This window comes from Panthera leo, chromosome B2 (genome assembly GCF_018350215.1).
Source record: "Panthera leo isolate Ple1 chromosome B2, P.leo_Ple1_pat1.1, whole genome shotgun sequence".
Taxonomy (NCBI): Eukaryota; Metazoa; Chordata; class Mammalia; order Carnivora; family Felidae; genus Panthera; species Panthera leo.
Window position 1 is genome coordinate 129,604,503 of NC_056683.1, and position 17,018 is coordinate 129,621,520.

General features: G+C 36.7%; 1 protein-coding gene across 5 annotated transcripts in view; it reads left to right on the forward strand.

Annotated features, from left to right (window-relative positions):
- The window catches only part of UTRN (utrophin), a 582,930-nt gene that overhangs the window by 293,655 nt on the left and 272,257 nt on the right, over positions 1 to 17,018 (forward strand). For all 5 annotated transcript variants that reach the window (XM_042940000.1, XM_042940001.1, XM_042939999.1 and 2 more), the window contains 3 exons: positions 4,903 to 5,053; positions 6,296 to 6,471; positions 16,635 to 16,770. In XM_042940000.1, coding sequence (XP_042795934.1) covers positions 4,903 to 5,053; positions 6,296 to 6,471; positions 16,635 to 16,770 — 463 coding nt within the window. The remainder of the gene's footprint in view (positions 1 to 4,902; positions 5,054 to 6,295; positions 6,472 to 16,634; positions 16,771 to 17,018) is intronic.

Below are 17,018 nucleotides of genomic sequence, written 5' to 3' on the forward strand. Positions count from 1 at the left end.
CGCAAGGCTTGAACTCATGAACCGTGAGATCATGACCTGAGCCACAGTCGGATGCTCAGCCGACTGAGCCACCCAGGTGCCCCTCTTATTCTTAATTTTTGTTTTTCTCTTTCAACTTTGGTCATCTATCCTAAATGTTTATTTTTCTCTATCGACATTTATCCACCTTTCACAAGCACTAAGTGAGAATTTCTTTCTATTCTATTTTTTTTTTTTTGTAAACTATCAAGACAATGGCAAACGTCCTGTACTTTCATGGTTTCAGTTATCAGTTATAATCACATGAGGGTGACCACCAAGTCCATTAATCTATACCAGCTCCCTGTGCTATTTGGTCTATAAAACTTTCAAACTTTTTCAGGAGTAGAATTGAGTGATTCATCACTTACATAAACAACTGGTGCTCGTCACAACAAGTGCCCTCATCAATACCAATCACCTATTTAGCCCATCCCCCTGCCCAACTCCCCCCGACCCCCCCGCAACCCTCAGTAGTTTGTTCTCTGTAGTTATGAGTCTATTTTATGGTTTGCCTCTGTCTCTCTTTTTTTCTTTCCCCTATGTTTATCTGTTTTGTTTCTTTAATTCCATGTATGAGTGGAATCATATGTTATTTGTCTTTCTCTGATTTATTATACTATATGTTAACTAACTAAATTTAAATAGCTTAAACAAAAATAGAGATAAAACTAATCTATGGGAAAAACTCCACAAACTTTTCAAATTTTGTTGGCCTATAGTAAAAGTGAGAGAAAAACCGTGAAAATATATCATCTTACTTTGAGAACTCCCTTATGCCTACTCTACACTGGTGCATGGTATTAGTTTCATATTTTTCCAAATAAGTAATTTTACAACCATTGTAGACAAATAATGGAGCTCCCTTTTCCTGGAAGAATTTCTTCCCTTTATGCCAACCAGTTATTTCTTCCTTCTCATCTTGGATCTTTGGGTTCTTAAGCTATCTTCTCTCTTAAGAATGTCTTCTCAGGTACTCATCCTCTGTATTTCCTTTGGTGGCTTTCACTGGTATAAGGACAAAGTTCAGACCTTTCGTCTTGAATTTAGGTTTTTAACAGTGTTATCTAGATGGCCTAATTTTTTATACCCGTCTATGTTGCTCAAAAAAGGTTCCTTCATTCATTTCACACAAACTAGATTAAAATTTACTTTGTTTTCTTTTCCTTCCTAGTTTCTAATTCTTACTCAGAATTCCATCTTATACAAGGAACAGTTTTCGTTCTTAATTTTATCATTCTTTTTCTATTGTCTAAAAAGTTTTTGAAATTCAATTTTATGACTTCACCCAGCCACCTACCTCTATGTGCTTGTCTATCCATCTATCCATGCACCATCTGTTTGACCAATATTTATTGAGTGTTGACTAATTCAAGGCACATGCAGCTATGTGTAAGTAGTTATAAAAGATTATAAGGCAGATGTACTAAATATATATAGTCTCTTTCCTGGGGTCCAAATGTATATAGTAGAAAACTATAGACAAGCACTTGTTAAGTAGTGCATAGTGCTGTGATGGGGACAATACAAGAGGCCTTGCTAGGCACCCTGAAGGATCTGGGAAGTCTTCCTGGAGATTGTGAAGTTACCTAGGTGAAGGAATAGAGGGAACACAACATTGCAACTGTCATAGATAAAAAGAGAGAGTGCTGTGCTGTTAAGGATGTGGAAATAGTCCAGCAGAGTTAGAACTGAGAGAGATGAAACCAAAAAGTCCAAAAGGGAATATATTAGAAGGACCTTGGGTATCATGTTAAGTACAGTTGACCCTTGAGCAATATGGAGGTAGGAGCACTGACCCCCCCCCCCCTTCATGTAGCTGAAAATCTGTATATAACTTTTGACTCCCCCAAAACTTAACTACTGATCCTTACTGTTGGGCAGAGCCTTAATGATAACATGCTTACTGTTGACAAAAGCCTTACTGATAACATGGTCTATTAGCATGTGTTTTGTATGTTTAATGTATTATATACTGTATTTGTATAATAAAGTAAGCTAGAAAGGAGAAAATGTTATTAAAATTATAGGGAAGAGAAAACACATTTCAGTATTTATAGGAAAAGTCCATGTGTATGTGGACCTGTGTAGTTCAGCCGTGTTGTTCAAGGGTCAGCTGTAGTTTGTATTTTACTGTGAGAACAATAGGGAGCCATTGCAGTATTTTAACAAGGGAATGACAGTTTGCTGATTGCAGAATGCATTGGTAGAGGACAAGACTGAGTGCTAGAAGACCAGTCTATGCTGGTCACAGGATGATAACTTGATTAGGATAGTAGCTATGGAAGTGGAAACTAAGGGAAAATTTGAGAATTAAATAGTAGAGTCAGTAAAATGTGGCGATCGGTGGGATGTTGGCGTAGGAGGAGGGAGGAGTAAAAAATGAGCCTCAAGTCTTTGGCTTGAGGACCTACAGTAGGTGGTGGTACCATTAGCAGAGACAGGGTACACTGGTGGTGAGATGACTTTTGGGGGAAGTTGGCAAGGCCATTGAAATATTAGAGATTAGCAAACTCATATGTTTATAGTTCAGATCTAAACCAAGCATGCAGTAAGGCTGGAACTTCGAGTCTGATTCTCTGGAAATTCACAGCCTTTCACAATACTGTGCTGTCTTCCATCTGAGCTGGCTGGGTTAGAGCGAAGGTGATGGCTTTGCAAGACCTTCCCGAGCATGCATCTCCCTTTCTTTTGACTTTTTCTTATTTAATCCATAGCTATGTTGCTTAGATTTATTTTGAATTTATGTTCTTTTTGCAGTGATAATGATCTTTACCAAATGTAATGTTTATATACTCCAGGTGTTCAGATCTTTGAGGAAGACTTTTTAGCAATGTTTTCTGTTCGTTATTGCAGCATCTGAAAAGTTGGAATTCTATGTTGGTTATTTAGTTTTTGTATAGTTTTGTGAAAAGTAGTGAAGATTGTCTCTGTATCTTCTCACAGTGTTTGTTTGAAGTGTTCTTATTTTTGTAGTGCCTAATAGAATGTTCCTTCCCTGTGGGCACTCAACAGATATTAACTGAGTTTTCAAAATGATTTTCGTGGAAAAAGAAAATATAAACTTTATTTAGGAGTTAGTGATGCCAGGGACCATTTTATTATTTTTTGAAAATAATATTAGTTTTTTATTACACGAAGTAAAAATTTTATTAATATTGTTAAAATCTTAGGGATATCATCTAAATCTCTCCCAGCACTACTACTCTAAAAAAAAGGCACAAGGAAATTTAGGATCCTAATCCAACAAAGCTTTCCTTTTTGTACTTATTTTATGTGTTCCAAATATGACAAGCAGTGGAGTGTGACTTTATCTTGCTTTTAAAGCAGCTATTTGCTTATTTATTATTTTAGAGGGTGAGCAGAGGGGGAGAGGCAGGGGGGTGAGAAAGAAAGAGACAGAGAGAGAGAGAGAGAGAGAGAGAGACAGAGAGAGAGAGAGAGAGAGAGATAGAGAGGGAGAATCTCAAGCAGATTCCATGCTCAGTGCAGAGCCCAACTGGGGACTCGATCCTGAGATCGTGACCTGAGCCAAAATCAGGAGTTGGACGCTCAACCAACTGAGCCACCCAGGTGCCCCAGAAGTTAGGTTTAAATAGGAATTTCGATAGCCCTGTGTCTCATTGACTAACGTGGGCTTTGTAGACACTTCCATTCTGTTCAAATGAAGGGGACGCTCCAGAGTAGTCATTGCCCAGAGTGTATTAGTTGGCTAGGGCTGCCATCATAAGATACCACAGACGGGGTGCCTTAAACAACAAACACATTTCTCTCAGTTCTGGAGACAGAAAGTGTAAGCTCAAGGTGCCAGCAGGGTTAGCGTTTAATGAGGCCTCTCATCCTGGCTTGCGGATGGATGGTCAGCTTCTCACTGTGTCCTTCCATGGCCTTTCCTTTGTGTTGTTGCAAAATGAGAGAGAGAAAGAGTGAGGGAGAGAGAGAGAGAGGAGAGAAAGATCAATCTCTGGTGCTTATTTCTCTTCCTATTAGGACACCAGTCTTAATGGGATTAGAGCTCCGCTCTTACGACCTCATTTAACCTTAATTACCTCCTTAAGGGCCCTCTTTCTCCAAATATAGTCACGTTGTGGAACTAGAACTTCAGCATATGAATTTGGGGGGACACAAGCAGTCTATAACACAGTGATAATGGAGTGCAAGGAAATTTTGAAGTGTTTTGGCCTTTTGGGTTTTGTTCTAGCTAGGAGCTGAGTGTTCTGGGAGTAAAACATCATATTTTTTTCCTAAGAGAATAGAGTGATTGGTCATATTTTACATTTCATGGTATTTAACATGTTAAGTGTTTAAAGTTGGGTAGGTTAGCATGGCTACAGCTAATCAACCTTGATTTTCCAAGCTGGAGCAGTCTGTCTTTTCAGTTGAAAAGCTGCCTAGTGTGTGTGCATGTGTGCATACATGTTAAGAGAGAGAGGGGCAGGATTGCCCTTGGTATGGTGCATGTTTCTCTAACAGAAATCTTTAACTGTAGTCCTTTGTGAAAACTGATCTTATGGGAGCGGTGAGCTGTGAATTCACTTGTTGTGAGGCTTTCAATTTAAATGAGATTTCAATTGCCTCTTTAGAAAAATTATTTCTAGGGGCCCCTGGGTGGCTCAGTCGGTTAAACAACCGACTTTGGCTCAGGTCATGATCTCATGGTTCATGGGTTCGAGCCCCGCATCGGGCTCTGTGCTGACAGCTCAGAGCCTGGAGCCTGCTCCTGATTCTGTGTCTCCCTCTCTCTCTGTCCCTCCCCTGCTCATGCTCTGTCTCTGTCGCAAAAATAAATAAAAACATTAAATAAAAAAAAATAAAAAAAAAGTAAAAATTATTTCTAGACAGTCCTGGAAAGTTTGAAAACCTATTTTGTTTCTTGTCCTCTAGTTATTTTGATAGGGCTATGGAAGAATGGCGACAGTTCCACTGTGACCTTAATGACCTCACACAGTGGCTAACAGAGGCTGAAGAGTTACTGGCTGAAACCTTTGCTCCCGATGGTGGCCTGGACTTGGAGAAAGCCAGGATACACCAGCAGGTGAGTGCTTTCCATCCGAGGATACGGGTCTGCTCAGAAGGTGGCATATTTTTTTCAGTATGGGACACTTAAGACTGATTTGGAAAGTAAGGGCAAATCATGTTAACTTTTCAGGAGTACATAGTCAACCTGTAATTTTTGTCCCAGTTCTACTTTCCACTTTCAAAGGTCTAAGAAAAATTGGTATTTACAGTCTTTAATTAGGACTTTAAAAATTTAAATAAAAGATGCTCTTTAGTGGTTAATGTAAAACACAATTTTATTTTTAAAATTTTATATTCAAAACATTTGCTAATTTTGTACGTAAGGCTTTATCAAGGACAGAAAGCTATCTGCATACCTCACCTCTGTTTTCTGTGCTTAAACACTAGACATCTTATTTTTCTTTGTATCATTGATAATTTTCATACAAGTAAATTATTCTTGAGCTGTGTCAGGGCTGCTGCTCATGTGAGTCGAATGCAGTCTTGGGAAATATAACACAATAGTTAAATCAGTTCTGTTGATAACGGGTCTTTAAAAATAATAGTCAAAAGCAAGCAGAATTTCAGTTTACCATTGTTAAAATATATTCTTTTATTAAATCTTTAAAATATACTTTATGTAGAAGGCTCATGAGAAGTTAGAAAATGCTTTTTCTTTCATAAACATGTTAATGCATTTTTCTTATTTTATGGGTTATAGATAAGTGCTCACATTTGACTTTAAAATATCCTTTTTTAATTGCTTAAAAATTTACCGACTCGTGAAGCAGTGTGTCAATGAAATACACATTGAAATTTACTTACATATGGTAGGACATAAGGGTATGTGGAGGTATACACACACACACACACACACACACATTGTATTTAGAAATGCTTTCAAGCACATATTTGAAGGAAGACAAACCATCTACTTTACTCAAACATAATTCATTATTGGTGTATAGAAATGCAACAGATTTCTGATGCTTGTGCTTTCAGTGTAAACAGCTGTTGCTTATTTTATGTTATTAGGCTATCCTCTTTCAGTGTATTTTGCTTGATGGCACTCATGAGAATGGGTTAGATTTCAAAATCGATTTCATTTCGCGTGTTCATTGAGATGTAAGTAAAGTGTTTTAAAATGCCTTTTTCATGAACATAAAATATTCTTCCAGGACTTTGTTTTTTTTAACACTTAAACTGATGCCATTGTACCTTTGTGGATTCACTGCATAGTTCAGTTGTGGAGTTAATCTTGAGTTATACTCTGTTACAGGAACTCGAAGAGGGAATCAGCAGCCACCAGCCCAGTTTTGCAGCCCTAAACAGAACTGGGGATGGGATTGTACAGAAACTCTCTCCCACAGATGGAAGCTTCTTGAAAGACAAGCTGGCAGGTTTAAACCAGCGCTGGAGTGTGATCTTTGCGGAAGTGAAGGACCGGCGGCCAAGGTGATGTAGCGGTGATAACTCAAGGGCACAGGGGTAAAGATATTTTGGCAGAGCCTTTTAAGATACAGTTAGATGAGTTCAAAATTCCTCTATTATCTGATATCATGATATGAGTTGTAGTGACATTTAAGACCTCTGCTGTGATGTTCTATATATATTTTTATTTAAGAGAGAGAGAGAGAGCATGAGTGACAGAGAGAGACAGGGGGAGAGAAAGAGAGAGAATCCTGACCAGGCTCCATGCTCAGTGTTGAGGAACCCGATGTGGGTTTGATCCCACAATGCTGGGATTATGACCTGAGCCGAAATCAAGAGCCAGATGGTCAGCCAACTGAGCCACCCAGGCGCCCCAGTGATGTTCTATATTTTTAGAATGTTGTCTCTTACTGTATTTTTAGGCTACCTGTAAAGTCTCACATTTCTACTCGGATGTGATATGTATGAAAAATATCTTTATTCCTCTCATTTCTGACATTTTATTATGATATGGCAACTGTGTGGAAGGAACTTGAACTAGGTCAGGAATACCTTGGACTTGCAGACTGAAGATCTGGGTTCAGGGTCAGACATTTCACTCACTCACTTCCTGACGGGGCCTTGGGGTCTTCCTCTGAAATCCCTCTTACTTGGTTGTTCTTAATGTCTAAGGGTGTGTTACATCCACATATGCTGGTGCTTTGTAAATAATATAGTTCCTCATTTGCATAATATAATAAATACAATGCATTACTGTCTGATTTGTGTCAGATTATGTTACAATGTCCCAGATTTTATTAGTGTGTCTTCGGATTGCAAAAATGCTTGATTACCAGTGAATATAATACTCAACATTACAAATTATTTTATATATTGCTTTAAAATTATTTGAAGTTATTTTTGAGACACTCAAGATTTAATGCATGATTTCTACTTTGCTTAATACATTTCACCCCACTGATGATCTTCTTTTTAGGTTGATGGTAGTTTCGGATTGAAAAGCCCCCAATTTTTTTTTCTAATTTTAATTTTGTAGGTGATATATTAGTGATAAGCTATTGTTTTGTTATGGACCAATCTAATATTTTACCAAGTCCAGTTTTATAGTGTAAAATAGAACATAAAATATGGAGCTATGACTATTTGGCCCATGGCTGCTTTTTATAAAATAACATCATCTGTTGTTTTGTGTGTTTTGGTCAGAGGCAAATAATGGTTTTTGCCTTTGGGTTGAGAGATTGCCATGTGGCAGAGACCACGTTTGGCACCTGGCATACATTGTTTCATTTTATCTTCTCAACTCTCCTCTGAGGGGACTCTTAGGCTCATTGTATAGCTTTTGAAATTGAGGCTGAGAGGGGAGAGGTTAAGTAATTTGTCTAGGTCTCACAGAAAGTTGGTGATAGCACGAACTTATGCTTTCACATACCGTGCGTGAACAAATCCCGGAAGACCACAGCTCTCTGGCCAAGTTTCCTCCTCTGTAAATAAGAGCTGTGATAACTTCTCAGAGGAGTGTTATGAGGATTAAATGAGACAGTGTTTGTGAAAAGGATATGGCAAACTGTTCATAGTAAACACTCAAAATATCTAGTTTTTACAATAGTAAGTGAAATGAAAACTTATTCTCTAAGCATGTTATTGCTGAGTTTTGGCAGTAATTGATTGATTGATTTGATCAATATCTTTTGAACCTCTAAGGAACTCAGAGATTAGGATGAAGAAAATATTCAAAAGGACAAATGATATGGTATGATTGAAAAGCATGTTGTTAAGGAGATACTGTGTTGTCACAGAGACAGCAGTGATGGGGCATGGAATTATTTTTTTTTCATGTTTTTATTTAAATTATGGTCAGTTAATATACTGTGTAATATCAGTTTCAGGTGTAGAATCTATTGATTCATCACTTACATGCAACACCCAGTGCTCATCACAGCAAGTGCACTCCTTAATGTCCATCACCCACTTAGCGCCCCCAAACCCTTTCCACGACCCTCAGTTTGCTCCCTATAGTTAAGACTCTGTTTTTTAGGTTGTCTGTCTCTTTTTTCTTTTTTCCCCTATGTTCATCTGTTTTATTTCTTAAATACCACATATGAGTGAAATCATATGGTATTTGTCTTTCTCTGACTTATTCTGCTTAGCATAATACTCTCTAGCTCTATCCATGTCCTTGCAAATGGAAAGATTTCATTCTTTTTGATGGCTAAGTAATATTCCACTGTGTGTGTGTGTGTGTGTGTGTGTGTGTGTGTGTGTGTACATATATCTATATACCACATCTTCTTTACCCATTCATCAGTTGATGGACATCTGGGCTCTTTCCACAGCTTTGCTACTGTTGATAATGCAGCTATAAACACTGGGGTGCATTGTACCCCTTTGAATCTGTGTTTTTTGTATCCTTTTGGGTAAATAACTAATAGTGCAAATGCTGGATTGTAGCGTAGTTCTATTTTTAGTTTCTTGAGGAACCTCCATACTGTTCTCCAGAGTGGCTATACCAGTTTGCATTCCCACTAAGAGTGCAAGGGGGCTCCCTTCCCCGTGCCCCCCACCCCCAACTCCTTGCCAACACCTGTTGTTTATTGTGTTGTTAAGCCATTTTGATATCTCATCATGGTTTTATTTATATTTCCCTGGTAATGAGTGATGTTGAGCATCTTTTCATGTGTCTATTAGCTATCTGGATGTCTTCTTTGGAAAAGTGTCTATTATATCTAATACCTGTTTCTTAACTGGGTTGTTTGTTTAGTTTGATAAATTTTCTATAGATTTTGAATACTAACCCTTTATCAGATATGTCATTAGCAAATATCTTCTCCCATTCTGTAGGCTGCCTTTTAGTTTTGTTGATTGTTTCCTTCACTGTGCAGAAGCTTTTTATCTTGATGAAGTCCCAATGTTCATTTTTGCTTTTGTTTCCCTCTCCTCAGGAGACGTGTCTAGTAAGATTTTTCTGACTGGGGTCCAAGAGGTTGCTTCCTGTATTCTCCTCTTGTATTTTGGTGGTTTCCTGTCTCACATTTAGATCTTTCATCCATTTGGAATTTACTTTTGTGTATTGTGTAAGAAAGTGGTCCAGTTTCATTCTTCTGCATCTTGGCCTCCAGTTTTCCCAACACCATTTGTTGAAGAGACTGTCTTTATTCCATTGGATATTCTTTTCTGCTTTGTCGAAGATTAGTTGACTGTGTTGTTGTGGGTCCATTTCTGGGTTTTCTGTTCTGTGCCACTGATCTACATGTCTGTTTTTGTGATGGTGCCATACTGTCTTAATGACTACAGCTTTGTGATGTAACTTGAAGTCTGAAATCGTGATGCCTCTAGCTTTTCTTTTCTTTTTCAGGATTGCTTTGGCTTTTCGGGGTCTTTTGTGGTTCCATACAAATTTTGGGATTGTTTGTTGTAGTTCTGCAGAAAATGCTGGTGGTATTTTGATAGGAATTGCATTAAATGTGTAGATTGCTTTGGGTGGTATAGATATTTTAACAATGTTTGCTCTTCTGATCCATGAGAATGGAATGTGTTTCCACTTCTTTGTGTCCTCTTCAGTTTCTTTCATAAGTGTTTTATAGTTTTCCAAGTACAGATCTTCTACCTCTTTGGTTAGGTTTACTCCTAGGTATCTTGTTTGTGGTGCAACCATAAACGGTGTTGAATCCTTGATTTCCCTTTCTGCTGCTTCACTATTGGTGTATAGGAATGCAACAGATTTCTGTATGTTGATTTTATATCCTGTGACTTTACTGAATTCGTGTGTCAGTTCTAGCAATTTTTTGGTGGAGTCTTTTGGGTTTTCTATATAGAGTATTGTATTGTCTGCAAATAGTGAAAGTTTGACTTCCCCCTTGCTGATTTGGATGCCTTGTATTTCCTTTTGTTGTATGATTGCGGAGGCTAAGATTTCCGGTACTATGTTAATAGTAATGGTGAGAGTGGACATCCTTGTCTTGTCCCTGAGGGTAGGGGAAAGGCTCTCAGTTTCTCCCCATTGAGGATGATATTAGCTGTGGGTTTTTTGTATCTGGCTTTATGATTTTGAGATATGTTTCCTTTATCCCTACCTTGTTGAGGCTTTTTATCAAGAATGGATGTTGTGCTTGGTCAAATGCTTTTTCTGTATCTATTGACAGGATCACATAGTTCTTAGAATCCTTTCTTTTATTAATGTGATGTATCATGTTGATTGATTTGTGAATATTGGAGCACCCTTGCAGCCCAGGAATAAATCCCACTTGATCATGGTGGGTGATTCTTTTAATGTACTGTTGGATTTGATTTGCTAGTATTTTGTTGAGAATTTTTGTGTCTAAGTTCATCAGTTCTCTTTTGGCCTGTAGTTCTCTTTTTCAGTGGGGTCTTTTTGGGACATGGAATTTAGGCATCAGAGGAGAAGTATCTTGAACTGAGGTTTGAAGCATTTGTAACAACTCCCCATAAATTTATCCGAGAGAGAGGCTTCTAGGGAAAAGAAGTTGAGCAGGCAAAGGGAGAACGGCATGAAATAGCATGACCAGGTGAGAGATTTGCAAAGTTACAGGACAAGGAGGATTCAGGGGACCGGGGGTGGGATTGGAAGCTGAGGTCCCATAGGGTTTTGTGTGCCGTGCTAATGAGTTTTCATGGAGAGTCCTTCTAGCTTGCAAATCATCTAGCTCCCAGGCCTTCTTAAGGCAAAAGATGTATTTGCTGGCATGGTATTAACAATGCTAGCAGAAATTCTGCTAAAGATTTTCAAATGGATCTCTGTGGAATGTGGTAATTATTCCTCCTGGAACTAACAAGGTGAAGCTAATACATATTTTACTCATTTTGGGGAAGAGATAAGAATAATGAATCTCTTCTGCAACATCTTATATTTTAACTAAAGCAATATTTATTTTCATAAATTCATGTTTGACTTCATTCCAGGTTGTAACTTATCTTAAATTGGGGCCACCTTGCAATTTTAGGAGCTTGTGTGTGTACTGGTATCAGAGTCATTGAGGAATAGCACACAGTTTAATTTGTTTTTGTATTGCGTGCTTGTAGTTACATATTTGTACAGTTTGTCAACTTATGCTGTTATTCCTTAATGAGCAATTGTTATCTGTTTAAACATAAATCTATAACTTGTTTTTACTCTTAGTGATAACATTTAAAGGGTAGATTATATTTAGCTAGTTTGAGGATGAAAATTTTGTGACTCAAATATGTTATTGAAATTGCTTGATGTTAGTTTCCTTCATAGAAACTATATCCTTCATAGATATATTTTCAAAATACTGAGTTAGTCATAATTATGAAACATTGGAAATATAAATTCCAACTCTCTCTCTCTCTCTCTCTTTTTTTTTTAGTTTTAGCTAGCCAGCATATAGTGCAACATTGGTTTCAGGAGTAGAATTCGGTGATTCATCACTTATATACAACACCCAGTGCTCATCTTGACAAGTGCCCTCTTTAATCCCCATCACCCATCTAGACCATCTCCTACCCACCTCCCTCTGTTAACCCTCAGTTTGTTCTCCATTGTTAAGTCTCTTGCAGTTTGTTTTTTTTCTGCTCCTCTCCCCGCCCCCCCCGATATTTTCATCTATCTTTTTTCTTAAATTCTATGAGTGAAATCATATTTGTCTTTTTCTAATTGACTTATTTTGCTTAGTGTAATACATTCTAGCTCCATCTGTGTTGTTGCAAATGGCAAGATTTCATTCTTTTTGATGGCTGAATAATATTTCAGTGTGTGTGTGTGTATGTATGTGTATGTATATACATGAATGTGTTTCCATGTACATGTACATCCATGTATACACACACACACACACACACACACGACATCATCTTTATCCATTCATCAGTTGGTGGACATCTGGGCTCTTTCCACAGCTTTGCTATTGTTGATAATGCTGCTATAAACATCAGGGTGCATGTACCCTTTGAATTTGTATTTTTGTATCCTTTGGGTAAATACCTAATATGCAAATGCTGAATTGTATTGGTAGATCTGTTTTTAGTTTTTTGAGGAACCTCCATACTGTTCTTCAGAGTGCACCATTTGCATTTCCACCAACAGTGCAGGAGGACTCCCCTTTTTCCACATCTTTGCCAACACCTGTTTATTGTATTGTTAATTTTAGCCATTCTTCCAGGGGTGGTGTGGTATCTCATTGTGGTTTTGATTTGTATTTCCCTGATGATGAGTGATGTTGAGCATCTTTTTATGTGTCTGGTAGCCATCTGGATGTTTTCTTTGGAAAAGTGTCTATTCATGTCTTCTGCCCATTTCTTAACTGGATTATTTGCTTTTTGGGTGTTTAGTTTGATAAGTTTTTTGTAGATTTTTAATACTAACCCTTTATCAGATATGTTGTTAGCAAATATCTTCTCCCACTCTGTAGGCTGCCTTTTAATTTTGTTCATTGTTTCCTTCTCTGTGCAGAAGCTTTTTATCTTGATGAAGTCCCAATGTTCATTTTTGCTTTTGTTTCCCTTGCCTCTGGTGACATGTCTGATAAGAAGTTTCTCTGGCCGAGATCAAAGAGATTGCTGCCTATTTTCTCCTGTAGGATTTTTTAGTTTCCTATCTTACATTTAGACCTTTCATCCATTTTGAATTTATTTTTGCATATCATATAAGAAGGTGGTCCAGTTTCATTCTTCTGCATCTCGCCCTCCAGTTTTCCCAACACCATTTGTTGAAGAGACTGTCTTCATTCTTTTCTACTTTGTTGAAGATTAGCTGACCATATAGTTGTGGGTCCATTTCTGGGTTTTCTGTTCTGTGCCACTGATCTACATGTCTGTTTTTGTGCTGGTGCCATACTGTCTTGATGACTACAGCTTTGTGATGTAACTTGAAGTCTGGAATCGTGATGCCTGTAGTTTTGCTTTTCTTTTTCAGGATTGCTTTGGCTATTCAGGGTCTTTTGTGGTTCCGTACAAATTTTGGGATTGTTTGTTGTAGTTCTGCAGAAAATGCTGGTGGTATTTTGATAGGAATTGCATTAAATGTGTAGATTGCTTTGGGTGGTATAGACATTTTAGCACTGTTTTTTTCTTCCAATCCATGAGCATGGAATGTGTTTCCATTTCTTTGTGTCCTCTTTGGTTTCTTTTGTGTTTTATAGTTTCCAAATACAGATCTTCTACCTCTTTGGTTAGGTTTACTCCTAGATATCTTACTGTTTTTGGTGCAACTATAAATGGAATCAATTCCTTGATTTCTTTTTCTGTTGCTTTGTTATTGGTGTATAGGGATGCAACAGATTTCTGCATGTTGATTTTATATCCTGTGACTTTGCTGAATACATCATGTATGAATTCTAGCAATTTTTTGATGGAGTCGTTTGGGCTTCCTATATAGAATATCATGTTGTCTGCAAATAGTGAAAGCTTGACTTCCCCCTTGCTGATTTGGATGCCGTGGTCTAATTGCTGAGGCTGAGACTTCCAGTACTATGTTAAATAGTAATGGTGAGAGAGGACATCCTTGTCTTGTCCCTGAGGGTAGGGGAAAGGCTCTCAGTTTTTCGCCATTGAGGATGATATTAGCTATGGGTCTTTCAAATATGGCCTTTATGATATCAGGTATGTTCCCTGTCTCTAGACTTTTTGAGGCTTTCTATCAAGAATGGATGTTGTACTTTGTCAAATGCTTTTTCTGCATCTATTGACAGGATCTATGGTTCTTATCATTTCTTTTATTGTGATATATCATGTTTATTGATTGGGAATATTGGCCTACCCTTGCAGCCCAGGAATAAATCACACTTGATCCTGGTGAATAATAATCTTTTAATGTTGTTGAATTCGTTTTGCTAGTGTTTTGTTGAGAATTTTTCCATCCATCTTCATCAGGGGTATCGGCCTGTAATTCTCCTTATTAGTGGGGTCTTTGTCTGGTTTTGGAATCATGGTAAAGCTGGCTTCATAGAATGAGCTTGGAAGTTTTCCTTTCATTTTTTAATCTTTTGGAACAGTTTGGGAATAGGTATTAACTCTTCTTTAAATGTCTGGCAGAATTTCTCTGGGAAGCCATCTGGCCTGGGACTCTTGTTTGTTGGGAGGTTTTTGATTACTGATTCAATTTCTTGCTGGCTGTGGGTCTGTTGAAATTTTTTATTTCTTCCTATTTCAGTTTTGGTTGTTTGTGGGTTTCTAGGAATCTGTCTTTTTCTTCCAGATTGCCCAGTTTGTTGGCATATAATCTTTCATAGTATTCTTTTATAATTGTTTGTATTTCCATGGTGTTGGTTGTGATCTTTCCTCTTTCATTTGTAATTTTATCTCTTTGGGTCCTTTCTCTTTTCTTTTTGAGAAGTCTGGCAAGGAGTTGATCAATTTTTGTTAATTCTTTCACAGAACCAGTTCTTAGTTTTGTTGATCTGTTCTCCTGTTTTGTTTTTGTTGTTGTTGTTTCTATATCATTTAGTTTTGCTCTAATCTTTATTATTTCTCTTCTTCTGCTGGCTTTAGGCTTTCTTTGCTGTTCCTTTTCTAGCTCCATTATGTGTAAGGTTAGGTCATGTATTTGCAACCTTTCTTGCTTCTTGAGATAGGCCTGAATTGCAATATATTTCCCTCTTAGGACTGCCTTTCCTGCATCCTAAAGGTTTTGGACTGTCATGTTTTCATTTTCATTTCTTCCATGTATTGTTTTATTCTTTAATATTCTGGTTAACCCATTCATTCTTTAGTGGGATGTTCTTTAACCTCCATGCCTTTGAGGACTACCAAATTTTTCTTGTGGTTGAATTCAAGTTTCATAGCATTGTGATCTGAATATATGCATGGTATGGTCTCAGTCTTTTTGTACCTGTTGAGAGCTGATTTGTGACCCAGTATGTGATCTGTTCTGGAGAATGTTCCATGTGTACTCGAAAAGAATGTGTATTCTGCTGCTTTCTAAGTCTTTTCTTTTAATACAAGGTTTATAATAGTAGTTGAGTGTTTATAAAGCTGTTAGTTAAGTTAATTACTCTTTGATAAAGAGGGTAAATTACCTGTCTTGGTATTGTCAGTCTTTAACAATTAATACTATTGTTTGATTTATTTATTTTAATTTCGAAGCAGTGTTCTTTCCTGATGGATGCTTAAAAATGAAAACTTGTGATTATGTAGTGATTATCATTAGATTTTAAACATTAAAAGACTCTTTCAAATATTACCGACTCTGTTAAATATGCAAGTACTTATTTAGCATTGGATTAGATTTATATAGTGTATCATATGTTAGTTTTTTTGTGATTAAAAAGAAAAAGTCATAGCCATAAAAAAGTAAATTTTTATTAGGGATAACAAAATGCAATTCATTTAAAAAATTGCATTTAACTTTTAAACTGGCAGCTAATAGCCACAACTATAAAAATAATGATACCACCACCAAGCTGTAAATAGCTTCCAAACCCTCTCTGAAAAATACATAATCTTGTCATCATGAGTTCTAGTCATATTCTCATCTTCTGACAGATGGTTTATATACTTATAAATGTTATTCTTACAACATTTAAAAGATCTAATTAAGGCAGTTCCCTTTTTATATTCATATGACTATTTGTTTCCTTATATCCTTTAAAACTTTTGCTTTGTTTTTTCTAGCTCTCTTTTTATAACTTGGTGCTATATTCAAATATAATACTTATTTTAACAAACTAACCAAATTTCCATTTTTTCTTGTCTTTCCTAATACTTGTAAAAACTTTCCATTCTCAGTGTCTTGCCTTCTTATTCTTTCTTTCCTATGAATAGAGTAATAGTTGCCACCTAATGTGAATACTATGTCATATAATGATGACTTTGTATCTCCATGGACTACTCAAAGAGAATTATGTGTTTTTTCTTATTTTTTGAGGTAAAGACAATTTTCTTTCTTTTTTTAAACTTCCATTATGTTGTACAGTGGTCTCTAGCTTTAAAAAAATCTTTTGTATTAAATTTCTGTAGACTTTTTCATGATGAAAGAAGAAAATGTTTAGTTTCAATGTTTTTGAGTTTAATGAAGGAAAAATGTTTATTATACTGTCAAAGAATCTTTGGTATTGGACAATGTACATATCACTATTGACACTCATTTAAAAATATATATTAATTTTTAGGAACATTTTTGTGTGTGGTATATTTAGTCAGGATATCCAAAGCAAATATATACTGTTCTAATTGGATAATTTTTGTCAATGTTTTTCAATAATGTATTCTTTTAGGCTAAAAGGAGTGAGTAAGCAGGTGATGGAATATAGAAAAAGACTAGATGATATGATCTGTTGGTTATCAACGACTGAGAGTGCTGTGCAAAAGAGATCAACTACTGAGCTGGAAGAAAACCTGCAAGAATTAACAGTAAGTGGTTTATTTGTCTCTATATTTGCCAATGCTTTTTGGTGCATGAACATTTATGCTAAAAATAAGAGGTTGCATGACTGAAGAAGAAAAGGGGAAGAAACTTTGTTCTTTGTGGTAAATGTGGTGAACTTTAGAGGAATTTTTTTTAAGAGCAGCTATAATTTTGTTCTTGCAGAGGTAAGGTTTCACTCATAGAAAAGTGACAGATCATGTGGTCTCAGTATTAGACCAAAGATTTTTAGGGT